This window comes from Scomber scombrus, chromosome 9 (genome assembly GCF_963691925.1).
Source record: "Scomber scombrus chromosome 9, fScoSco1.1, whole genome shotgun sequence".
Taxonomy (NCBI): domain Eukaryota; kingdom Metazoa; phylum Chordata; class Actinopteri; order Scombriformes; family Scombridae; genus Scomber; species Scomber scombrus.
The window spans coordinates 15,481,520-15,509,090 of NC_084978.1; the positions used below are offsets into that span (position 1 = coordinate 15,481,520).

Here is a 27,571-nt window from a genome sequence, read left to right on the forward strand (position 1 = left end):
GAGGAACTGAACCACAGTTGTAATGGACTTACAAACTCAAAGCATGTGTATAAATCCTTTCAATTATCAGTCCCCAGTGGGGACCAGTTCTTGTATGCTGGCCCTTTTGGCCTCAAAAATAACATAATACAATGTAAAATATTTTTATATGCAGAGAAAGCTCTTATTAATAATTCAATGTTTTGCCTTTAGACTGTGAAAATAATGTTTGAAGCTTACCCATTCCAATTGTATCATTAGCATAACCACTTGGATATAAACAATGGATGATCTACACTCTTCATGCAGTCTTTCAACCTGCTGTAGTTTCTACCATAGAGCTGATTCGAATAATGCATTGACCTGAACATTGTTTTTAATGTGTACTTCTTCATCTTTCTTGTCTCTGTAGTTATCTTAATCTATGTCTCTACTGTAATATTTTCCTGTGTGTATGAAGAACATGAAGACTTTAAGAAAAAGCAATATTCTCAGCTAATTGTAGTAGGAACAATTACCTCACAAAGGTGTTTGTGCTCAAGTCACAGGCATTGGAGTGGAAAGAAAATGTGTGCATTTCATCCTCAGCTTTAAATATGTTATTTATAATCGGGAAATGGATGCAATACACAGTTTGTGAGCAGGAGATATCTAAACATCTTTGTAGGTCAGATCAATGTCTGTGTAATTGCCCCATAAATAACATGGGCAAGTATGGCTTAGGTAGATAGTGGGCACAAGCTGGTTACGAATAAGCTTGTTTCCAGTAACTGTCCTCTCTTCCAAACCTGCAGTGGGAGGTGGTGGAGGCAGATGAGAGCTTTCACAGTATTGTAATCAAACAGTTTGAGTGCAAAGATCCCCTTTCACCTTTTGTCATGAAAGTGAAAATTTGAAATGAGCAAAGGATAACAGTGTTTTTATTATCAGTTTATTATCTATTAACAGTTTTATTTAGTCAATGTAACTTAACAGTGATAAAACAGAGTTACATAACACAGAGTTCAGGTGCAAAACAACCAACATTGATTGAGTTACTCCAAATTAGTAATCAATATAACCTTACCAGATGCTATGCTCTACCAAGCAGGTTGGATATCACTGGTTCTTTTTCACAATCTTTTCTAGTTCACAATTCATTCTAAATCCAATTATTTCATTTGTCCCATGGTCATATACAGTTTCCTTTGACAACTGACTCATAATAAAGTACTCAGCACTCAGATCTAATAGTGTTGACACAATACCGTAGTTATACCACTGTTTTCATATGTCTGTGATACTGTCAGCATTGATCAAATGTTCCCAAATTACCTTTGTATGCTGTCCTTTTTTTTTTGAAGTAAGAGTTCAGTGATTGTATATCAGTTACCTATGACCCTGCACTGTTAAGCTTATGCAGAAGCAGAATTTATTTTTGAAATGTTTTCTGAAGCCCTGACAGGGGAATATGTGACTTACTGACCTTGAAGGTTCATCAGTATGTAGTTTTTCACTTGTAATCGCAGGGGGCTTTCAAGACAGTGACTGAAGGCGAATATTTTTTCTGCATGGCTACCTACACTGAGCCCATGGGATTCTGTTTCATGTGAGAGTAGCAGACTACACAGATGTGTTACTGTGAGATACATTTTGCTTGCCTTTAACGGTGTGAGGGGACGTGTGAGGTGACGTGTTTTGGTTATTCATGAGAAAGCTAAAACTCTATCTCTGCATTTCTGTTAATAGATCTGCACGCATGTGTGCCCATAAACATTTGTGTATAACAAGCTCTTACTAATACTCCCTATGTAGTTAATCTCCCCCTTTCCCTCCTTCAGCAAGCTAAGATTTACTTTGTTAAGGTGTGACCTCATCATCCTGGCTCCATGATACCCCACCTCCCCTCGTAGCAAGAGCAGGCAGCCCTGTTATCACACACACACACACACACACACACACACACACACACACACACACACACACACACACACACACACACACACACACACACACACACACACACACACACACACACACACACACACAAACACACACACACACACACACACACACACACACACACACACACACACACACAAACATACACATACTCACACAGGGACATACAGAGAAGCAGCAGAGGGGACTGGGTAGGGCTGGGGATTTTCTCATTTTATTTCCAGAGTATATGTGTCTATCACTGAGTGTGTGTGTGCACAGACAAGCAGAGAGAGAGAGAGAGAGAGAGAGAGAGAGAGAAAGCGAAACATGGGAGGCGAAGGGGAGGGAGAGTGGATCATGCATGTGCATTAACTCAGCTCCAGCGGCACAGCAGCAGCAGCAACAGCAGCAGCAGCAGCAGCAAACAGAAACAGCAGCAGCACAGGAGGGAAAGAGAGAGAGAAAGACAGAGGGGGATAGTTGGAGGGAGGGTAGTAGTCTCAGGCACAGAAACAAAAGCTGCAGAGGACTGCTTTCCATCTCCACTAAAAGAACAACGGAGGAGTAATAGGAGGAGGAGGGGGTGGTCATGATAGTGTTGAGACAATAACGGAAGAGGAGGCACATTGTAGTCAGTGAGGACTGAAACCAAGGCTCTTCTGCTCTGCTCTCCATGTTTTTGGGTACTCAACGTACCATTGCCTTCGTCTCCAAACCCAGAGGAGGATGTCTGTTTCGGGGAAGAAGGAATTTGATGTAAAGCAGATCCTCAGGCTCCGCTGGCGCTGGTTCAGCCATTCATCCCAAGGTTCAGCTGGAGGTGGGGGCGGCGGCGTTGGCGGGGTGGGAGGCTACATCCAGCAGGATGGCCTGGACCACAGAGGGACCCCCGGCCAGGGTCGGCTGAAGAGTCACTCACGGGAAAGAGGTGCAGGGGGACTTCGGAAGAATAACAGTCCTGCCCACAGTATCTTGGCACCCACGCCAGGACCCACGCCTGTCTATGTCAGAGGGGGTCATCAATCATGGCACCATCAGCAGAACACCATCCAGGGTCTCCAGGTCAGCGAAGAATCTTCAAAGAGCAGTTCCTCACCCAGCACTACAAGAAAAGTGGAAGCCAACACTGGCCAAGAAGATGTGAAGAGCAGGACAGAGGAACCTGCAGAGGTGGAGGCCAGAGAGAGGTATGACTGTTATGAAATCTCAGAGACACAGATTGATTATGTGGTGCCACATCAGTCACATTGCATAGTATATGTTCAGTTACCGGAAACCAGATTATGGAATGCTATTTTGGGAACACATGGTTCCCTCAGATATCATAGTGAAAGTATGGATGCTAAATACAATCTTCATCTTATGAACAAAGTCTGGTGCCTGAGGCAACATCCCAACGTTTCAAAGTAAGATTGTTTTGTTGTATAGAGGAAAGACAAGCCCAACCCTGCTTTAAGCAGCAAATGTTGCATATCGGCCATATTCAAAACATGTTTTCAACATTTTTGAGAATAAATATAGGTATATATGTATGAGTACAGCTACCACCACACAACTTCATTCAATATTTGCGGTGCACTTCTGCATGCAGATCCTTTAATTAGGTAAAGATTAGATTATCTGCACAGCTATGATTTTCTAATTTACTCAGTCTAGGCAGCTGCCACTGTGGCTCACCTGGGGACAGCTCACTCTCATTGTCCACAGCATGTTAGGCAGGATAAACCAATAAAGCATCCTTTTAATTATTCAGTGGACCAAAAGCCAAGGCTTTTTCTGCTCCCTTGTCTGTGTTGTGTTCCAGATTACATGAACAGTATGCCTTTGCCTGAGTCCTCAGAGTATTTAGCTTTTACACAGAACACTAATGCAGTCTTCCATAGAGTTAAAAGTGTATGGCGGGAAAAAAAACATTACATCACATAACACGCACAGGCTCTATAGAAAAGAAAGCAGTGCGATCACATGAATTATCTAGACTGCCACTACAACCACTTTATAAGCCAAAAGCTGTCATAGCTAGTGGCTGGTACAGGATATTTGATTTGTTTTTTACCAAAATTTGTCATACAAACCCTGATGCAAAACTGTCAGGGTTATAGATTATATTTCTATATTTCCCCAGCTATAAATCCCAACTCCTGCCTTTCCGGGTTGTGTTTTCCCCTTGTCTTCCTTGTGATCCTACATCTTCATCTAGGAAGTAAACAGGTTTCAATGTATGTGTGTGTGTGTGTGTGTGTGTGTGTGTGTGTGTGTGTGTGTGTGTGTGTGTGTGTGTGTGTGTGTGTGTGTGTGTGTGTGTGTGTGTGTGTGTGTGTGTGTGTGCTGTCTGGCTGAAGACTAAGAGCACCTCACATCAAGGATGAAAAGACCATGTCTCCTTTTATCTTGTCTGTGACATTCTAAGGTGATTGGTGGGCTTTGCTGATTCCTGCACGCTTTTGTTCCATGCACCTGGTGATGAAGTGAACAATGAAAGTGAACCTGTCCCTTTGTTTCACAAAGCGATCACTGTGATTAAACAGATACTTCTAAATACATACTCTCTACCTACAGCCAAAAATGTGTCAATGTGGATAAAATGACTGCTAGGGGCAGTGGACGGTTGGGCTGCCTGAACAGAACATGAATTATTCTGAGTTAAGATAAATTTTGGAATCAGCTCGACGTTCGGCTCTCCGTGTTGGCATAATTGGCAGATGTTCATGTTTTGGGGGTCCCTATGTGTGAAGAGTACATGCATAAAAGATGTGCCTCACAGTGAAAATGTGTAACTCTGGCTCTCAGGGGGACCTTCAGTTCATGCTGGCCATGTAAAATACAGTGCAACTATTATATTTTGACAATAATACTGGAATATTAAAATGGTTCTGCTCTGTTGGATTATGAAATATATCTTACCTTTACTTGATTGTAGTAATTTATGCATACATGCATTTGATCATTAGCAAAATAATCTGACATATAAAGTCATTTTGATAGCTTTGATTCCTGTTTTCCCCACCCAAACTATTAACAATGTACACAGGAAATATATCATCCATTCTAAATGGCAGTGAATAATTAAGAACATTGACAGACAGTCACTCCCTTCTTATACACAAATAAATTGATCAACCTGTCAGCATCTGTTGTATATAATCATTAAATCAAAGAATTAATGTTCTCTGATTCTTCAATGGTTTTAATAACAGGCACAGTAGTGAAAATCCCATGGATAAGAACAATAACCAGGGACATACATCGTTGTGTGTATAATGCTATTTTTGAAACAACATTGTGTTTAATGGAAAGCAGTCACTCAATGACTCTGAAGGACTAGTTGCTGGAAATGATATTTGGACCTGCATCTGTAGATGTATAAAGTTGCCATTGACTGTGTGACACATCATGGCTTGCACATTCATCGCCAGCTAAGCAGATGTGTGGATGTCACTGAGATATGCACATTCATTTACTCCACCAGCTGGGTGGCCCTATTACGTCTCACATCATAAATCCTTGACACATAATTTGTCACAATCCCTCAGGCTGAATCTAGAAATGAGTTCTGCTGGATGTGAAAAATACAAAAGTTTTAGACATTCTTCTGTAGCTGGAAAATATATGTCAGTCATTTTGTGGTATATGTCCCTTAATGATTAGTTTCATTCACACAATGTCGACAAGAAATTCGTTCCATTATTGTCTTCCATTTTTTCAATGATTTGGCTTCGTAGTTCTGTTATTAATATTTAAGATTGTTGTCAAATGGCTCCAACTGCCAGTGTCAGTGAATACAGCTCATGCCAACTTGTAGGTGCACCTTCTTGGAATAAATTGTGTGATAAACCATCCATTTAGTTTCTGCTTGACTTGAAAACTTATTAGGATAATTCATAAATTTAAATTGTAATTGTATATCTTCACAATAGTTTATTGGTATTTACATGTCAAGTAGGTTCTCGGAATCCTCAACATTGAGCTAATAAAACACGTTTTTCAAATTTTTCTATTTCATGTAGTTAATTATGTTTTTGTAGCACATTCTAAAAATGTGCGTGGGTGCCATGAATATTGAAGATAACTCATAAAGTCAGTGACTCATTTATGTTGTGGTCTGTGCTATGGGCATAATTATTCTCGCTCTATTAACTTTCTCCTGAAATTTGTAAATTTTGTTAATCTTCCTCATCCAACTGACTGAAACATATTAAGAGAGTTGTTTGATCAAACATAGTGAAGCAAGTAGGATATAACACCTTGTTGTTTCCCACCCTTGCTTCTAATGGCCCAACATATCTATACACTATATTTGTTCTGTCCTCATGATTCTCATCCGAACAACCTCTCCCTACCGTTGGCAGGGAATATATGACAGAAGTTAACCTGAATGGAATGGAAACCCTGACCTCTCCGACATAAACACTAACGGAGGCTTGAGTCAGCGGGCTGTTAGTTTGAATGATATCTCAATTCCCTCTCCACCGCCTTAGAAAAGAAATACCACCAACTCTCCCCCATGTCAACAGCAGTAATTCAGATATTTGCTGGATGCCTCATAACAGTGCAAGGCTTACAGGGTCTCACTCTGTATGTGACACTTCCAGCGAACGCGTCCAAGATGTAGTAAATTACCAAACAAAGTATATTTGTTGTATTTCAAAATGAAATACTCACGGATAAGGAGATTTTATGATTATGTAATTGATTCTGAATGTTTGATTTTTATCATCGCCAAATCATCATTCTGTATACAACAAGGCCATCTTAGATGGAAGCTGAAGATCAAGCCAGAATTTGTATTAGTCCCTTTTACTTCTTTTGCAAAAGGCTTTGAACAGTGGCAGGAAGAGATATGGAAGCATTATATACTGGACACATTCTCTCATTTCCGTTCAATCAGTCATTTTTCCCCCGAAATGGCCCTAATTCAAAGAAAATAATCCCTGACTTTGGCTTTTCATGAATTTTACATGGGTACTATTAGTAGAGGCCATGACTTAGTTCAATGGTGTCCTGAGGCACCACATTCAGTAATTTGCATTGATAAAAGAATCATATGGGCGTGGGTAACTATGATCAAGCTGAAAATGTGGCTCAATCAGACCTGGAGGAAGGTGTTTTACAAGATATTTAGTAAGTCTTTCCATAGTATTTGGAATATAAAATATAAGACCTATGACGTGATTTGGGGGAAATGTAAAGATGACCATATACCACGAACAGTATTACAACACCATGTTTACAGGTCTGCAGACAGTATGAATTTTTTAAACGTATGTGTTTGTTTTGAGATATTAATTTTAGGGTCCCATCAACTACAGGAAAAATATTTAACCTTCTAACCCTTAACTACATTCATCTAGATAGGTTGAAAATGCATATATGATCTTAATATTTAATATACACGAATATCTATAAACCTCTTATATATACAGAAAGGACACAAGACACACCACTGTAATAATGTAAATTGAATTGTTTACACACTCACATCTGATGTAAATAAATTATGGACAATCCAACAATGATGACAGTCTCATACACTATAACATGCCATCAGCAAACCAGTTCTGCTAAGATCTGCACATTTTTCACTTATGGGACACCCAACCTTTATAATATATAGATGCAGAGCCATGTAATTGTAGTTCATCCATGAACAAGAAAAGGAAATAATAATAATTTACTTTACCACTGGTTTTGTTTTTAATCAGTTCCACTGCTAATATGCTGTGCTTAACAACAGAAAAAGTGAAATCTCTATTTTCAAATATATACATTTTCTGGCACAGTATTCCTCAGTGGCTTCAAAAAAATATCTCACATAGGTGCACAAATTAGTTATGCAGAATTTCATTGTAAACTCACAGATATTTTGACTTCATTTTACATTTTCACTCAGCAAAATGTAACTTCTGTTGACGTAGTTTGTTAATATTAAAATTGGAATCAGTATCCCACCTGAGATGTTCATTATCTGTTTACAGGCATTATGCTGACATGACTTCTCCACCATGCTTCTTCTTTACAACGTGTGCGGTTTTGGTAAAAGCTATCAGAAGGCAATATTTCATTTCTGTTAATAGCTGTAGCAATTTTCCACTGCACTCTCTAACATAAAGGGCCTGCTGGCCACATTTATAGTCGATTTCAAAAGACATGGTTCCTGTATGCAGCTACATTTCCTCCATCATTATCAATATTAAGCATGTATGTCCGGTATAACTATGGTATCAGACGAAGAATGTAAGTTGTGAGTCTTGGTGAGATAGAAAAAGTGCAGAGAGGAAAATCTATTTCTCTGCAGAGCTATCTCAGTCTGACTGCTGGCTCAAGTTATTACAGTCACTGTATATATTTCTCTCTACACAAAGTTGGATGCCAGTGTATTGACTGTCAAAGTACAGAGGCATAAAGATCTCATGGAATACATAGACCTGGCACATGCTGCATTAGGCTTTGTAGGAATTGCTGGATTCTCAACCGATCTGAAGCTACTAAGCAGCCTTCATGGGGATATGGCTGTTATAATCCATTTTGAAAGAGACATTTCCCATTTGGCACAGGGAGGCACGACTTTCCCTCTTGTAGAGGGATGGAGTTGACACTAGTTGGAATAAGACTGAGATCCTCAGTAGCACGTCTGACTCATAACCTTTACTGCTAGGGGCTAATCTGGGCTGACAAAAGCACATCTTGAATCTTTCAGCAATTTATCTAATAGGGCAGTTTTGGCACAGCGTGAAGTCAGACTGATTACAGCAGGCGGAACACAGGAGAGGACATTAAATGTGATCATTTAAATAACTCCTCTGTATTTATATTGTGTGTCTTATATATCTGTATCTTGTGCTAAAAAAAGCATATGGAGTTTCCATAACACAGGTTCCTCCATTTGTAACAACATAAGGAAACACCTCATTGCCTGTGCTTCACCTGTTTAGCATTTTTTATGGTCTTTTTTCAGATTCAAATAGTCACATTATGATGCAATCATTTTGGATAGGTTTGAAGAGAAAAAAAAGCATGATAAAACTTCAGGTCATATGTTGTCACTAAAATAAACCTGATGTGTACAGTGGGATTATTTGGGATGGAAATAAAAACCCCTGCTGTTTTTTAGTATTCTGTTCTATTAGACTAATTAGACCAATTTACTTTCTCACAGTTATAAGAATGCAAGTTGGCATATTTAAAATAACAGTTTGTAGAGCACAAAAGAAATCTATACAAGGTCCTGTTAGAGTGGTGAGTCTCTGTGAATTGCTTAGTAATATGATGTACAACACTGTCCCTACAGCAGTTTCTTCGGAGTAAGGTGTTCTGGGGCTTTAGTGCCTCAATAAAATTGGGCTATACCTCTTATGATCTAACCCACTACTGAAAGCGAAATATACTCCTCCGAGAAATTTACTGTTCCCCAGAATGTGATACCAAAGCAATTAGTGTCGAAGAGATTGGTAGGCATGAAAAATCCCTACAGCATGCCTTGGAGCCAATACAAAGGCAATGCATCTCAGTTTTATGGCTCCATTGCTTATTCAGTCTTGTTTGGTGTTCCTCTCCAAGACTCCAGAGTCAGTGGGGAATTATTGTGACAGGGCAATAAATTACACTTGCATTTAGCAAAAAGTCTCCTGATAAAGATTAGACTATAGGATACTGCGGTGACCAGAGTGCAATGTAAACAATTCCCAGAGAGAAAATATTGGTGCTCCTGGTAATCAAAGAGGAAAAAGTCACACACTCGGCTAAAAACTTTATAATAGTGTGTTAATCAGGGCATCAATAAGAGCCACCCCCCCCCCCTACATCCTCCTTGCATTATCAATCTTAGTGTAAGCCAATACATTGGGCTGTCAAGCATTACAGGGTTTTCAGTTCATTTGTATTGACATATCTGTTAATGTACACATTTATGCTGCTCTCATATCAGCACGAGTGGTAATGAGTGAGGATATAAAGTGTTGCTTTAAATAGCAGTGACATTTTTTCTTGAGCGCTATCAGTCTTTACACAGTAGAAAAACAATGTGATGACCGTAAATTCCCTCAGAGAGACGGTTTCAGTCTGTTTATGTAGCGTAACAAACAACCCTAAATGTCAATGAGTGGACTTGCTCTGTGAAGGACACCAAAGTGACTGGGCTGCATTATTTGCCACGCGTCTGAGGGATTACTTGGAAGCCTCTAAAACAGCATGTAATCTAGCAGCCTGTGGGGACAAAGACTCAGCCTCACCACAATGCAATGAGGAACAGGCTTGTTCACTTGTTATGTCCTTGTCTTTGGGAAACACACGTGCAGACACAGATACGCAGACACACACAAAGGCATGCACACATACAAGCAGAGGCAGAGTCTGTATGGAAGGCTGTTGCATAGATCATGGCGCTGCTCCTCCCATTGGACTGCAGTGCTTAGTTATCCACTTATGTATGGAGTTTAGTCCAGAACAGTTTTAATTTCAGCTTATAGTGACAAGAAAGATGCAGATGCACTGTAGGGAGTACAGGATTCAAGAGTGCCATGTGTCCAAATAAGCCCTATTATGTCCTCAATAATTTGTTGCTTATCTCTGTGTGTACAGCTTTTTCATTTATTTTTTTCATTTCATACATAATGTACATAGAGGCGAAACTGTAAGAGAAATTAATTAAATTGTTTTGTAAATTTGTCTCCATAAATTAAATTTGCTTGTTTATTTCACATTTCTTATATGTTTTGAGTCATGCTCTGTAAATAGTATTCAGTTTAGTATTCTGTACATGTCTATGTCCAAACTTAATAGTATGGGACAAACCCAATTCACTGTAAGAAAATATGGACGTTATCACCATGACATTACCCATTAGCTGGTGGACTGCGGTTTTGAACAGAGAAAGTTTTGAAACAGGTTAGATGTTAGAGATCATCTTTGTTTTTGAGGACCCAAATTTAGCGATTTGGCCATGGCCATCTTTGATTTTTGGAGTCAGAAGTTACCATATTTTGAGAGGGTGGAGCTGACTCCAGCACTAGCTGCTAGCTGGGATAGCACTAATGCTATTGCTAATTTTCACCAGCAAAAATCAGGCTAAAAACCACTTAAAACAAAATGTACCTGTACCAGAAAAACTGAATAGCCTTTTATCACGGCCAAATGCTGAACAAGACATTTTTAGGTGACCAAAGTGTTACAATTAACTCAAAAATAGCGACAGCTACGCCTGTACTATGGGGTTACGCCATGGTTACGTTACATAGCTGATGTTGTCGCTGTGGTAGCATAACCACGCTCTAAAGCATACCCTATTTTACTCGATATGGTCTATAATTTACAAACATCATGATGTATTGAAGAAGACTTGAAATTAGTGATTGAGATCATAAACTCATTAGAAAGCATATACTGGGGTAATATATCAATTGAGAAGTAAGTTAATTTTCTCATAGACTTATATACAGTCAGACTTCATTTTGCAACCAGTGGAGTCACCCTCTGCTGGTCATTAGACAGAATACAGGTTTAAGGCACTTCCCCATTGGCTTCACTTTTCAGACTGGGAACTAGCCGTTTGGACTCACCTATTGCAAAACAACTTTATGTAGTTTTGTGATCAATTAATTTAGAAGAGACTAAACCATCTGCACCAGTTAATTGTTCCTGGTGCAATGCCCAAATGTTCAGAGCGTGGAAAAGTTAAATTTCAATCAAAAAAGCACAGACAGCTAATATGTAGTTGTTCATTTTTTGGACACATCACATCTTTTCTTTTTCTCCCCTCTTGTTTGTCTTCCTCAGGTTGGCTCTGAGCACCTTTTCCAGAATGACTACCAACTCCTCCGATGAGTTTTTTCAAGCAACAAATCATGCAGAACAGACTTTCCGTAAGATGGAGACGTACCTCCAGCACAAGCAGCTGTGTGATGTCCTCTTGATAGCAGGGGATCATAAGATACCAGCTCACAGGTTGGTGTTTGTGCTGCCGCCTGCTTTCATTGAATTAATTACACCTGTATCTGCTTTAGTTAAGAGATACAGCAGCTCATCTGGATTCACTTCATTAAGTTGTCAATGCGGGTATTTTTCAGGCTGTGGTCTGGACCACAGTTTGTATGCTGAAATATATATCATCATCAACACATCAGTCAGATCCGTTTGAGCAATAATCAAATATTCTCTCAAAATTTAAAGCAAGATTTTCAGGTGCCAGTTGACCAGATATATAAGCAAACCCATGAAACACTGTTCACTGGTCTGTATCTAAATAATGTACACTGCTGTGATCTAATTACACATCTGCCCTTTCTCATCGCCACATTACATTTGATACATGGAAGAACACAGTGATCCTCCGCATGGAGGTGTCAATATTTGGGAATCTATCCTTCAGCTGAATGGCTGAATTGAGCAGATCACATGGCATCCTCTGAATGCTGCGAAACACTGTGTTCACTGAAAACATGTGCTTCTATGTCTATCCACCGGCATATTTTGTTAGCTCATCCAGACGGAATCATGAAACAGAAATCAGAATGCTCCACAGAGAGAAAAGAACCTATCAGTGACTGACCTAGTTGGATGAAATGAACAGCTCTCTTACTGCTTGTTTCAATGTGGCTTTATATGCTCATAGGACACAGCCACCTCAAGCGGGGGTGGGGTGTGTGTAGATATAAAAAATAAAAAAATCTGACACTTTCTAGATTATGGAAATATGGATGTGGAATGCTTTATGTCACTTTACTCAATGTCATTTCCCTGTAATGCCACATGATCTCTTCTTTCCTTCATGAATCAGCTGGTGTGTTATGTGAACTAGACAGAGGAGTTAACATAATTACAAGTCCGACCTCTATAGCTATTAGCAATGCGAAGTATGTGGGATAATTTCATTCATCATACACAGATGAGGTGTATGACAGAATGTGGGAGGAAGGTACTGTATCTCTCATAGTGACCTAGCATGATTTAAAAAGCACACAAACATAATTTCATCACTGTGAGAAACCGTAGTACATGAAATTACAGTACAATGTGATACAGAATATTGTAGATACACACCCCTTCTTGTGAAGCAGAGCTACATTTGAAACACAATCTTTAAAATTATCAGCATATACATCTCCCACAGAGATGAAAACTAATGTACAAGACCATGAATTCATTGCATTTATTTTTTATTTGACAGACTAGTCCTGAGTGCTGTATCGGACTATTTTGCTGCTATGTTCACCAGCGATGTGAGAGAGGCAAAACAAGAGGAAATTAAGATGGAGGGAGTCGATCCAGAAGCCCTCAGATCCCTGGTTCATTTTGCCTACACTGGTGAGTGCTCATAAAGACATTCACTAGCTCTTGAAAGTAGTTATGAGACTTCTGCAATCCAACCATAATTAAAATGGACCAATAAGGTAATATATCACTTGGCTGACAGAGTGGGCATCACTTTAATATAATATTGCTTTACTTTACTAGCCAATTCCCCTTTGATAAATCTCCTACCACATGTTTGAATCAGAATATTCATTTCCACAGTATTTAAAGTGTAAAATAGGGTAAAGCAACATAGTGATGGTGGCATGATATCAAATATGTTTTACTACACTCTGAACTATGCATACCTGTGCCTTTAACATGTTGGTCCATTTTACTGCAAATACTAAGTCATTTAGGTGAAATTTTGAACAAAATACTGTAGCTGCCTTTATGTTTGTCATCATTGTCGTCACATATACAATGTATCACATTTGTCCTTACATTGCAGGTGTCCTTGAGCTGAAAGAGGAGACCATAGAGAGTTTATTGGCAGCGGCTTGCCTCCTCCAGCTTTCACAAGTCATCCAGGTCTGCTGTAACTTCCTGATGAAGCAGCTTCATCCCTCCAATTGCCTGGGAATACGCTCCTTTGCAGATGCCCAGGGCTGTGTGGACCTGCTCAATGTGGCTCATAACTACACTATGGTAGGAAGGCAAATAGAACTAGACCACACTTATATGGCCAGGTGGGCTAAATAATTTATTTTGTAATAAGGGATTGTACACTCAAAGTGAGTCTTCATTGCTTGAACACACAAGGGCAGTTGAAGTAATGCAAGCTATAACATTAACAGGAGTGTTATAAATTTATATATATATTTATATAAAAAATTCAATTACCACTATGTAAATTCACATTAAAGGCAGCCCAGAGTGTAGTGGATCAAATTAACTCTGTCTTACATAAAATAAAGTACAGATATGATTTACACAGTAATTCTTGTTTTTTAAAGAAAAACATACAACCTTTTTTACCCATTTCAGATTTTTCCTCACATACCTTGTAAAATAGTCAGGTAAAAAAATGAAATCATATCAATTCAGCATATTAAGTAAATACTATTTAGGCTATACTGTACATAAAACATTTGATTACTTGCGACCATCCTCTGCTTTGAGGTTTGTTAATTCAAATAACCTGTCATAACCTGTAAACAATTAAACTGTTGGTGTTATTTATATCATCTAATTTCAGCAAAGAAATGGGTGACATGCAAATTTGAATAGAAATCGAATAGTTTCATGGTTTCACTTTATCTAATTTGGTAATGTGGCTGTCAGTAAGAGATACCATGTAGCTGCACACTGATTAGTGCACTGCCTGACTTGTGAAATTGCGATATCTGTATATTTCTGAGAGAAATATTTGCATTGGATTAAGATTCATGCACATGTTTGTCAGATAATGTCTTGCTGGCCATGCAGAAGTGACAGCACGAGGCAAGCGTTATCTCCTAAAGGACATCTGCTCAGCCTGTTTACATAGGCCGCGTCCAGGACCATGAGGTTAATCTAATCATCAAACTGCACAAGAGGGCCAACTTCCTGTTCAATCACTTCAGTAATGAGCAGCAAGAGCTGTGGGCTTCCTGGAAGTCTATCCTCTGGGTTTTGAGTGGAGCAAGTTGTGTTTTGATAAGCTTGTGTTTCCTGGTTGAGCACGGCAGCCACGATCGGCCTCTAACATCCTTTTCCATTATGAAAGAGTTGCTCTTTTTGTGTTGCAGTGCATAAAAAAGAATGTTTTATTGTTTGGGATTCCAGTATTTCTTTCTAGCTGCAAAAAGTATATCTCACATATCTCAATAAATATTATGTGATTTAGATTTGATGAATTAATCCCAGTTTAAACCCCCCCCCCAAGATATAGTTATTAGTTTCTGTAAAATACATGGTAAAAAAAAAAATTAATCCTTCCAGTTGCTCTCTGATTAAACATCAGTGTTCCTCCTCCCCAGAAAACATTGTTATTACACAATTGCTCCTTTGCAGTGGCTAAATCAATTAGTGTCCCCTCCTGCTGATCTTGTTTTCCAAGCAGTTTACCCCACCAATGAGTTTGCCAACATCTGAACACACATCCTTTTAAAGTGTTATGAAACAAACTGGGCTGAGCTTTCAATTTTGTTGTCAGACTGGTAATTAAAAATAATTGGTCTAAAGCAACATCAGAGAGTTGGATGGGATTTTTCTGTCACTATTACCAAGATGGATCAATAGATGTCCCTCATTTCATTAAGGCTTTCTGTGTTAAGCTCTTAAAACCTGCTCTCATAATAGATCGGAGCAAGACACTATAATTTGTTGAGAGTTGATGATCAATGGTGTGCTTGTTTTGTTTTACAATTGTTTTGCCGCCAGTTCACAATGACCTCTGGATTGGTCAATGTTATTCACCAGAAGAAGAGTTATTCAGCAGACCTTTGGTGGGGCCCCTAATGAGAATATGGCATGCATACAGTGTCTTGAAAACGGATATTACAATGAATACATTAATATTTTCCAATATATGTTTTAATTTACAACAATAATAATTTTAATACATTACTATTAAGTTATGGGAGTTTTACGCCAGACAATATTTAAAAGAAAAATGGAATATGCTGTTTGCCCCTTAATATTCAGCCCCTTTCACTTTGGCAAAACTCAGTTCAGTTTAACAACCTAATTTGTGGGGTGGTCTATTGCAGTGCATACCATAATAATAATGGTTCAGAATGAACAATCACAGATTTCAACATAATACACCTGCTTTAGAGAGGACTCTCAGTCAGTTAAAGAAACCTCAGGCAAAGACTCAATTATAATGACCAGAATAGGGCTGCATGATTTGGTGAAAAAGTCATATTGCAAATATTGTGGAAAATATTGCGATTGTGATATGATAGACAAAATGGTTTCATGGTATAATTATTGATGATTTTTAGAATCTAACTTACCAATAGCAAAGGGAAGTTTATGTCCATTGATTAAGCTCCACCGCTTTCACAATGTTAATGCAGTTATCTGTTGTGATAACGACCTGACACTCCTCACACATGCAGGCAATGCCTCTTTCAAGCCCAAGGTTATATTATCACCAGTGTGATCCTCAGTTCTGGATCATTTTCTGAAATCCCTCTTTGCTAAATGGGAACAGGGGCATCATGTCTTTTGCCAAGCAGTAGGTCTATGTTTTGGAGTCGTTTTTTTTTCTTTTGTTTACATGCCTCAGCCTTAAGTTGTCGTCTCTTTATTAGTTAGTGCTTTCACTGCGATGCATTCATATTTTTCTTTGTGCTGTTTAAGGTGCTGATATAAATTTGTTGTGTTGCTGCGTGATGTAGGGACTTTCATTTGAGATGTTTTATAGAGTAGCTCTTTCCGCTTAGTGTCACTGAGCTTGAATCCAAATTATCACTAACAGAGGTTGCGTTTTTTTTTTTGCCAGTTCAGCATTGGCTGCTCGTTACCATCCATTTGCACCTGGTCTGTGGTCTGCACACCGGCAAGTCATGTGACCATTAACTGCACACGCTTCACTGACTACACAGAGACTGAGTGCAGTCTGTAAGGTATCTCCGCTCATGGTGCATAGGTGACCAAACGTTTTCATGCACACATTTAAACTAAATCAAATTTGAATGTCTCTTTTGTGGTAAAACATCTCTCTTGTGGTTATATAATTGCACAGGCTGACATCCCAATTGCAATTGTGATTAGAGTAATCATGCAGCACTAGACCAGAACTTTCTAAAGTATATAAAATATCAAGTTATAGCAAAGCAGATATTAGGTGAAATGTACAAAACATTGTTTCAGTCTCTGAACCACCTGGGCACCATCCAACATATCATCAAGTAATTAAAGAAGCATCATACAATACAGATATTGTCAAACCCTCCAATCTGTGCACATTGGCAAGAAGCAACCTGGTAAGGGATAACAATCTTTGACCAAAAATAACTTTGAAAAAATACAGTTGCTGCAATAATAGACATTTCTGAATGCTGCACAAGTATGGCCTATATGGCACGAGGACAAGAAAGAAACCATTACTTTTTCTAAAAAACGTGCCATCACTTTATTGTACCCCAAAAGGGTTGGGGTATAAACAGGTTTATAGTCTGATCCAGTTCAAGCCATGCTTAGAATGTCATAGAGAAAATGTTGTCTGCGGAGCTCAAACTCAATTTACAAGCATTTATAATCTATAACAATAATTATTATCTTTTTAGAGTTGATGAGAAGACATTTTAGATGTGTTTGAGCACCTCTTAAACAAGTCTAACTCCAGTATTATTCAGGCAGCTTAATAATGAATGCTCTGTTGTCTTTTTCATGAAGGAAATATGGCACCATTATGGTTGTTGTTCTGTTATCTGTGTCTTTCATGTGTTTTAATGTTGGACATAACACACTGTAGACGCGTAAAGCAGAAAGGATGTTTTATATAGCATTATCTCTAATGGAAGTGTCCAGAGACATTGTCCTTGAGAGGTAGCCATGCAGTGCTGTAATATTGCCTGGGCTTGTGGCCAGTAAATGGAAGATCAATCTTTAGGAAGGCAATAGAGAACAGCTACCACAAAATTAAGAGCTGGACACCGCATTGGTGTGATGTTAATGCTGGTGTGCTGTGCCCCTCTGTTTCTCATTAATACGCTTATAAAAGCTTAATGGTGTCATGTATGAGCAGCAGCAAAAATGCTTTATAAGCTGATGAAGATTTTTTTTTGGAGATGTTTTATGCCAGATTGATTTGTAGCCTGCTGTTGTGTGGATCATTTTATTTAATGAGCTTAACAGATGACAGTTTCATCTGTTCATCGAAAAAAATTGAGAAATAGAGAGTATTTCACTGTTGTTTTCAGTGATGTAGGAGTCTAGGAGACAATAGATGGAGACCTCGAACTGGAATTGTGCTTTCACTAATTTTTTTCACCTCCCTCTGTGCTTTTTGGCCATTTGAACCTTATTGGTATAGAAAACCCACACACACACACCTCCATGCACCAAGCATACTCCTCGGCTAATGACTGATGATTATCTGCCTCCTCCACGTCTCCTCTATGTTCCAGGAACACTTCCTGGAGGTCATTCAGAACCAGGAGTTCCTGCTGCTCCCCACTGCTGAGATTGTTAAGTTACTCTCCAGCGATGACATCAACGTTCCAGATGAAGAGACCATCTTCCAGGCTTTAATGATGTGGGTGAGGTATGATGTCCAGCATCGACAACAAGACCTCGGAGTGCTTCTTGCCTACATCCGACTGCCTCTTCTGCCTCCCCAGGTAAGACAGTGAATGAAGGGGTCAGGTGGTGGTAGAGAAAAACATTTAACATTGTGTATTTGCCTTACTAGTAACGTACGTACGTACGTACGTACTAGTCAGTGTCAACAATAACTGTCATTTCTCCCCGTACTAAATCTGTTAAGAGTGCAAACTGCTGGATTTATAATGCATTTTTGTCTCTGCATATTTATATAGGAATTCAGTCATTTTGTCTATAAAATGTCAGGGAAAAAGTAAAACATTATTATACTAATATCCCAGAGGTTAGCATGATGCATTCAGATGTCTTGTTTTGTCTGAAAAACAGTGTAAAGTCCACAGATATTTATTTTACAATCAAATGAGACAAAGTAAAATAGCAGATCTTTACAGTTAAGATGCTGGATCCAGGCAGGCAATGTTTAGTATTTTTGCTTGAAAAATGACTGAAACAGTTAATTCATTATCAAAATATTTGACACTTACATTTATATTAATATACTTATAAATTAATTGTGTAATTGTTTCAGCTTCAAACCACATACATTTACTGTAGGACAATTGCCCAGTACAACCTCAGCATTTCAACTGACCATTGAAAGACAATGGACCACTGCAATGTCAATAATCACTGTGTTTATATTTGTGGCTGAAGCGAAATAACTCTCCTCTCATAATGATAAATCAGCAGTTTTTAAATGGACGAGGCTATTATTATTAAATTAATAGCTTGCTTATGTTTGAATTATTGTTGTTTTAAACACTGCAACTCATGTTTTATGAATATCATATTTCTGAGATGCAGCATTGTTTTAGAATTGTGTCATCCTAATTTACATAAAACCAAACACAAATAAGCAATTGTTTGTCATGTCTGGAGTTCAAAAATATTTCCCTATTTAACATTAACTTTGCTTAGTAGATTACTTTCCAAAACTTATTTTGCATGTCAGTTTTATAATTTACTTTGGGTGAATAGTGGTAGGAAAAAAGAGAACCCATATTATTGTTATTTACAAACAACAATGAAGACAATGTTATTGTGAATGAAAAAATAAAAAGGAACTAATTCATAAGTATTCTCATCCATCAGTTTGAGAGGTACTGCTCGCTGTGAAGCAGGTAAACAACAGAAATGAATCATTTTATTCATCAAAACCTCAACTTTATTATGTACTAACTATGAAGATAAGCACAGAAGTGTTGCTGACATTATAACACCAATAAATGTATACAAAACATAATTCATGAAAATTAAATGTATGGGTGGGTCAATAAAAACAGTTCAATATGAGCTTCTAGAAAAGCAGCTGCATCAGTTTTCAGTGTAAGCTCAATTTTGTATGGAAGTTGAAGTATTTTCCAAGCAGGTGCAAAAGGTCATAAATATTTAGCATCAAACATAAACCATAATAAATAATAATATTTTAAGAATTGCTTATATCCAATCTAAAGATCCACGTGTGTTATAAAAATGCCCTCACTTGACTTTGATCATAAATATCTAAAATCACAGAGTATGTCTGTTCCAGATAAACATTTCCATTGTTTTTTGGTTTATCTGTTATTTAAACTCAAGGTAATTTTACATGAGATTAAACCAGGTTTAGATTATCAGGCCTTGCATAGTATCCCTCCCAAGGTCATTTGCATGCCTCCATAGGTTATTTGTATAAATACTGTATCAACCAAATACGTTTATTTATATTTTAATGCATTCTTTCTTATGATGTAGCCTACTGATGGGACTTTTTAAAATCCAGCTTCTCGCAGATCTGGAAAACAACAAGATGTTCTCTGATGACCTGGAATGCCAAAAGCTGCTAATGGAGGCCATGAAGTACCATCTTCTACCTGAACGACGTCCCATGTTTCAGAGCCCAAGAACCAAACCTAGAAAATCCACTGTGGGTGCACTTTATGCAGTAGGAGGGATGGATGCCACCAAAGGTATGGACCATATATAGTACGTATCCATATACAATTGTGTGTGAATATGTAATTTAAATTGTAATACCTACTGTGTCTGTGGTTGCAGGCTCCACCACCATAGAGAAGTACGACCTGCGGACTAACACTTGGGTCCAAGTTGGAGTTATGAACGGACGCCGACTGCAGTTTGGCGTGGCGGTGATAGACAACAAGTTGTATGTGGTCGGAGGAAGAGATGGACTCAAAACGTCCAACATGGTGGAGTGTTACAATCCAGTAAACAAAGTATGGTCCACCATGCCCCCCATGTCAACACACAGGCATGGACTTGGTGAGTGTTCACATTGTCTGCCAACTCCATTTATTCTATTAAAAAGAAAGTCACACACTTATAAATAATCTAATGATGCAGACATAACAACATTGTTTAGTGCAGATTAGTGAATCCGTCTATTTGTTCTTTTTTAAATTCATGACAAAACTAAGAATAACACATTGACACCCTCTGGAGCAGCATATCTCCCACAAAGAAAACCATTACTATTCTCAAAGTTCCAAATATTACATGAAGTGTGATGACAAGAAAATACAATTCTTTCACCTATTTCACGGTTTGAGTTTTAGATTGGTCAGCCTTCCTGGTGATATTAAAACACCCAAAATTGTAGGATGCATGCTCAGAGGGGTCACAGCTGGCATGCTGTTAAAAAAATCACATGTCTTTTGAGATAGACCTTTGATATTTTCCCATTCCCCTATCAAAGATTGGCAGGCTGTGCCGGCCCTGATCTTCCTTACCCTTCCCTGCCCAATAAATCTCATATCAGAAGCATTTTGATTCACAGTTGAAACAGGTCTGGGAGAACAGGGAGATCTTGTCAAAGCATTCAGCTCACTCACCCGGTGTGGTCAGAGGTATTGGCATGCCCAGGAGATTACACTATACAGATTACCTGTGTTGTCTTTGATGTTTCCTGTAGCAAATATCTCTTGCTGGTTTGCTTGTGGCGTGCATATTTCAAGCCTGAATATATTTGCGCTTAATGTGTATCAGTATCCCTGCCCAGGCATTTCCTGCTGTGTGCATTATGAGTGAAAACAAGAAAATACATTTCTTGAAGAAGACAAAAGAAAAGTATTATTTTCTTATTTCAGAACCTCCATTCAGTATAGGAGAGCTCCAATTCAAGAATAGCCTCTGTCTTACAGTTCAGTATTTATGTCATTCAGAGTTCTCTGAATGTGGTCTTGCTCACAAATAATTGAACTCTCACCAAAGGAAATAAGGATAAGGGTGGTATTATAAAACCCCATTGTGTTAAAACATCCTTTGCATTGTTGCTGGTAAAAATTGCTTTCCTCTGTGACTTGGGAATGAGGAATAACAATGCTGTTTTATAGTCTTCCTGTTTGAATAGATTTGGTCAGTTGCATGACTCACTGTGTTCCATGCCCAACTCTAAAATGAGAAATGTACCTCTGCCTCAGCTCTTTCCAAGAACTGTTGAAGGAAAGAGTTTAGTTTTAAAATGTCATTTAATCTCTTTTCACTGATTATTTGCCAACATGTGGTTTACATTATACTGTCCTGACATTATGCTTTGTGAAGAGAATTTGAAAAATAAATGTATCTTTGTTTCATAAGCCTAAAGGAAGTATTGAATATATTTGGGCTGTAGTCACCCTTTTGATATAAAACATTTACCATTATACAAATAAGAGTTGGCACTCTGCTTTTGCATTTACATAGGTAAGTACAAATGGTAATACATAAGTGTAATAATGAGTCAATCAATGTTATAATTTCAAAAACAGCATGTTATTCTGGTAACGTGTACCTCTTGCATCAATCTGTGTAGGTATTGCTGTGCTGGAGGGCCCAATGTATGCCGTAGGAGGCCACGATGGCTGGAGCTATCTCAACACAGTGGAACGCTGGGACCCGCAAGCCAGACAGTGGAACTACGTGGCCAGTATGTCAACACCACGGAGCACCATGGGAGTCACAGCACTCAATGGAAAGTAAGTTGCCTTGTCTATATTTTCATCACACCGACGATCCAAACATGGCCTAATGCCGAAATTACACGATTAGGCAAAGTATATTGTCCTTCTGCTACTATGTTTCGTTCCTGAGCTGAGGTCAGTGGCAACTGTAAAACCATGACAGACACTGAGGGGGCAGACAAGTACAGGCAATGTACAATAACAAAAGGAATGCCAGTATTTTGAAACAGCCCTGTCTTTAAATGTTGAAGTTGCATATTCCTATGTGAAAATTACCAGTACCAGTATTCTTGCATATTCTGGCATGTTTTAGCTTTACATTCAGGCTTGCTGCATGTTTTCTATTTTGCTTAAGATAAATGATCTCTTCTTATGTCACTTTGGCAAAAAAACAAAACAAATAAAAGTGTAAAAAAGATATTATGCCACTCCATAATATTCAATAACCTGCAAGTTAATTAGCATAAAGTACAGAAATAAATGAAAATGGAAAAATAAGAAAGAATGTAAAACACTACCGTATGCTTTGCTTTGGAAAATAGTCAGCACCCAGCAGTAATGTAATACGTAACGTGGAGCAGAGCGCACAATAATATTGGCATGGTTGTGTAACTTGCAGTGTGCTGGTCCAGGAAAAGCTGAAGAACTGTATTAGTGGTGAATTAGTTTGACAACATTATTTCTATGCAGAGTCAACATTTGTGGCCTGTGTGAGATAGACTACTATGTGTCAGTGCAGTATTCCAGCAGCTCAGAGCAGAGGCTGGCCTGATTAGTGTGATAATTTATACTTTGTAATCTAGACTCCATAAAAGCAAGACACTTTATGTATTTGTATGTATTAAATTCCTAACTGCACTATTTGAAAGTAAATTAAGCAAGAAATAGACCAGCTTAGCCTTATTTAAATATGTTTCTGTGCAGAAAAAGAGAAGAGGCTGCTGCTTGGCAACATCTAGAATTCAGTGTTAAAGTCGATGCTGAGTTATTTCTGCATCTAGGTCAAAAATAGACAACAAGGAAGCTGTTTCCCTAGCCTCTACTTTCTTGCTGTCGGGCCTTTGAGCTACAAGCACTTAAAACACTGATATGATATTTCTGGGAGGGAACACTCTCAAGGAAAGGGCCTTTGAAAGATGCTCTCCACTGCTCAATGCTGTATCTTATAAAATCTGTCACATTCTCACTGGCCTGTCACTATTTCAACAAACATCTGACAACTGACATGAGTTATTCCTGCAGCAGTACTGTATGTACACTGTGTAAAAAATTTGAGATTTTGAGCCCGTTTTGTTTATTTTCTCAGATTGTTTGCGGTAGGCGGTCGGGACGGCAGCTCATGTCTGAGGTCCATGGAATGCTTCGATCCGCACACCAACAAGTGGAGCATGTGTGCTCCCATGGCCAAGAGGCGTGGAGGAGTGGGTGTGGCGACATACAACAACTTCCTGTATGCTGTAGGCGGACACGACGCCCCCGCCTCAAACCACTGTTCTAGACTCTCCGACTGTGTCGAGAGGTCAGTAAACTCTTATTCTTTGGAGAAAAGACACAAACAAGAAAAAATGTAGTCGTGCAGTTTTGAATTCAATCCAAGGTGGGGCCTCATAAGAACAAAAGAGAGTTAAAATCCTCATAACCCCCACCCTGTTCCTTCATTTTGAGATGTGCCTGCACTATACTACATGATACTCAACAGATGAGATCATAGTTTCCACTGATTCTTTTATTTCATAGTGTCTGGCACCATCTGGTGGCCACAATATCCTCCTTTATCTGAGCATAATGTGATGTAGGTTATAATGACACCTTCAGTTTTAATCCACTGCTTACAAAAACACCTCTTTTTATATAATAAGCCTAATCCTTTACATTTCCCATTATTTGTGAATTAAAGTAGGGATTCTATGATTGATGCAATAATGTTAAAATGCGACTTGATGCCATTACTTTGAGAGTGACACAAGTTTTTACGAATAATCCTTTTAAGTTGGCACACAGCATTTATATATTGGTATATGTATTACCTTACTATATGCTGTTTTATGAACCAATTCTGCATTTTGCATTTTGCTTTTCGAGTTTCAATTTGGTTCTCTCTCTGTGCTAAAAAGTAGTTCCAATTAGTGACCATTCAGACATCTGTGATTAAAAAGGACAAACATAAGGATGTCTCTATTAGTGGGGATGGGGTGCTGTGGGGTGTTGGAGATTTAGGCTTATTGAATACATATATTTTTGCAAAAGTCTTTCCACCCTTCATCCCAGCGATGACAATGATACAGTACCATATTGCAAAAACAATAATTTGACCATATGTTGTAATTTCAGGTATGACCCAAAGACAGACACATGGACCACTGTGTCCTCCCTTAGTGTTCCCCGCGATGCAGTGGGTGTTTGCCTGCTGGGTGACAGGCTGTATGCTGTGGGTGGATATGATGGCCAGTCATATCTGAACACCGTCGAGTCCTACGATGCACAGAACAATGAGTGGACTGAGGTAATTACATAAACTAAAACTCGTTAATTATGAGTATTATTCCATCACATTACAAAATATGGTACACTTGATATATTCTTGGATATTAGTAAAAATATTATAATGCCAATTATATTTTAGGGAACTTTGGTTACATTTTTAAGGAACTGTTTGCTTTTGGCAGACCATGTCACACCCTTTGGGATCATTTATCCGCTGAAGTCACTGAATCATATCAAACATGTAGCTTGCTTTTATTTTTTTGCAACACGTTTTTCCAATCTTGCCACTGCAACCCTCTTATCTGCATGAAGTCAAATGGGATTTTTTTGAAGACAACCTCAGATGAGAAGCTGCATGTTAACCTCTCTGTCTCTCTGTAGGAGGTCCCTCTCAACATTGGCAGGGCAGGTGCCTGCGTGGTGGTGGTGAAATTGCCTTGAGCGTTTTGTCTCACGACAGCACGGGAAAGAAATGAGAAGAAGTAGCAAGAAGAGTGGACAAACAAAACAACAGATCAAGGACACATCCTTCGAGAGTCATGATTTTTTTTTTCTTCCTCCAGATTTTTCTGAGGAAAACACAGACAGAGCTTTGCCCATAAACCATTGTTTCTATCATTAGTGCACACATCGGCCCACTGGGGAGGACTCGCATTCAGAAACTGGAATGCGAGGCGCATTCTCCACATTCTCAACCGATCAAGAATTTTCCCAGACTTGGCTAAGCTGTAAGAAATCAGTGCCAAGCCTTTGTTGTACTGGTTTGTTATACTAGATTCATGAAAAGTTCTGTGTACGTCTGAAAGATATAGATTTACAAGTTTTGATCAAGTAAGCCTAACTGCAGGTTAGTTTACATTTATACAATAACATTTCCTATCAGTGCCATCACAAACAGTATATTTTTGGGTTTATATTTCCCTTTACAGCCACTCAAATAAAAATGTTATAATGCATAGATGTAACTATGTATCAGTGTCTTTCCTAAGTGAGTGGTTTGAACAGACTCTTAAACAAAAAGGACCACTGTGAACACTGGCTGAATTGCAGAAAAAAAAAGGAAATCAAACTTTTTCGCTGAATATTGTGTTTTTAGTTCTTTTTTATTGAGCCTGTAGCTACAGAACACCAAAGTTATTAGCTTGTCTTAGAAGTCTGGTTACGCATTTAATAAAAGTTTACAAAATTGTGAATACCGAAAATATATCATATTGATATTTCACATTGCTGTACAGATTTTTGTGAACTTTCTGAAACTACATTTGTGTGGATGAACCATGCCTAAACCAGTATACTCTGGTGACAACAGTTATTATTCTTTTGTCTTTATTTCTGGGCGTGCTAGCTGAGCGAATGTTTTATTTGATTTATATGATAATATATCGCAAGTTAACTGTCTGTTCTGTATATAATGCCTTCTGGGTCATGTAGATGATCTTCACTGACAAAATATAAGCATTGGATTAACCCAGATGAAATGGCAAATGGTGGCCAGGTGACACCAGCTACACCCAAACCAATTATCTAAGTTTGTGAGAGAATTTCAAGTACTGTTTTACATTTTTATGTGAAGCACTGGAAGACTTGATTTCCACAACACTGCACTGATCTGACTTTGATTACAAGTTTTAGATTTGTAGTTGGTTGTTCTGCTCTTAAAAGTAAAACATAGGTAAGTTGTTCACAATGAGAACAATTTGTAACTGTAATTATAACAAGTTTTGGGGGCCAAATGTTACTTTTTAAGTTTTTATCCTGATTTTGTACAGCATGCAAACCTATGAATAAATAAAATGACTTAAGTCTTCTCTGCATGTTCAAATCCATGTTTTGAACTCAATGTGGCCCCTCGGCAGGCACATTTTTCTTTTTCTTGTTGTTCTGCTTTAAGTAAACTAAACTGATTCTTTGACTAAACAGACTTGGATGCTACTTTGATGTCAGCATTAACCTCAGTTTTGTTCTCATCACAGCACCCACTTTTTTAATCAAGCAAGCATGTTTGTTGATGCGTTTTGTTCACTCCCATCAACAGACTGTGGACCAACTGCTATTGCTTGCCCTTGTTTTTTTCACTGTTTACCCACCAAATCATATTCAAATTCCCTCTTCCCCACCCTCCTATAGCTTGTTTGATTAGATTTGATGGTTTTTGCCTACAAAATACCGGCTTATGTGTGCACGTGTACAATTTTAATATAGAAACCTGCAGGTCATTTCAGATTACAGAAAATATTACACACACAACACATTAGAACAAATCCTCCTTTGCACAATCCATATCTCAGTTAATGCGAAAATTAATCTCCTCCAACTTTCTATTTCTGTTTATCTGCATCTCCTCCTGTCAGATCTTACAAAGAAAATCAATTAAAGACAATAGCTTTTTCCCTGAATTCAGCTCGTCAGAGTGTAAGATTACTGTCAACATGTAGAATATTTATCTTAATATATCTCTGTCCAATTAATTGGAGAGGCATAGTGTTATGGCTGTAGGAACATGAAACCATAATAATGAAAATAGCTTCATTCAGTTTGCCCCTGCATTGGACTGTTGCCAATGTTACAAGATCCTACTCGACTATATTCTGCTCTGTTATATTCTTCTGTTGGCTTTAGCTTAGTGTTTCCCAATCTCAAATTCCTCATCTGTTGCACAAAACTGCTTTGCCAATTCAGTCTAGTTGCTACCCATATAGTAG

General features: G+C 38.4%; 1 protein-coding gene across 1 annotated transcript; it reads left to right on the forward strand.

The window, feature by feature from the left end:
- Window positions 1-2,628: 2,628 nt before the first annotated feature.
- Window positions 2,629-26,665, forward strand: klhl4 (kelch-like family member 4). Its single transcript, XM_062425185.1, has 11 exons — window positions 2,629-3,089; window positions 11,674-11,841; window positions 13,064-13,200; window positions 13,640-13,836; window positions 18,252-18,464; window positions 20,210-20,396; window positions 20,485-20,709; window positions 22,238-22,400; window positions 23,692-23,904; window positions 24,717-24,888; window positions 25,251-26,665. Exons 1-11 carry the CDS (start codon window positions 2,629-2,631, stop codon window positions 25,308-25,310), a joined length of 2,196 nt encoding a protein of 731 aa, XP_062281169.1. The 3' UTR covers window positions 25,311-26,665.
- Window positions 26,666-27,571: the final 906 nt, after the last annotated feature.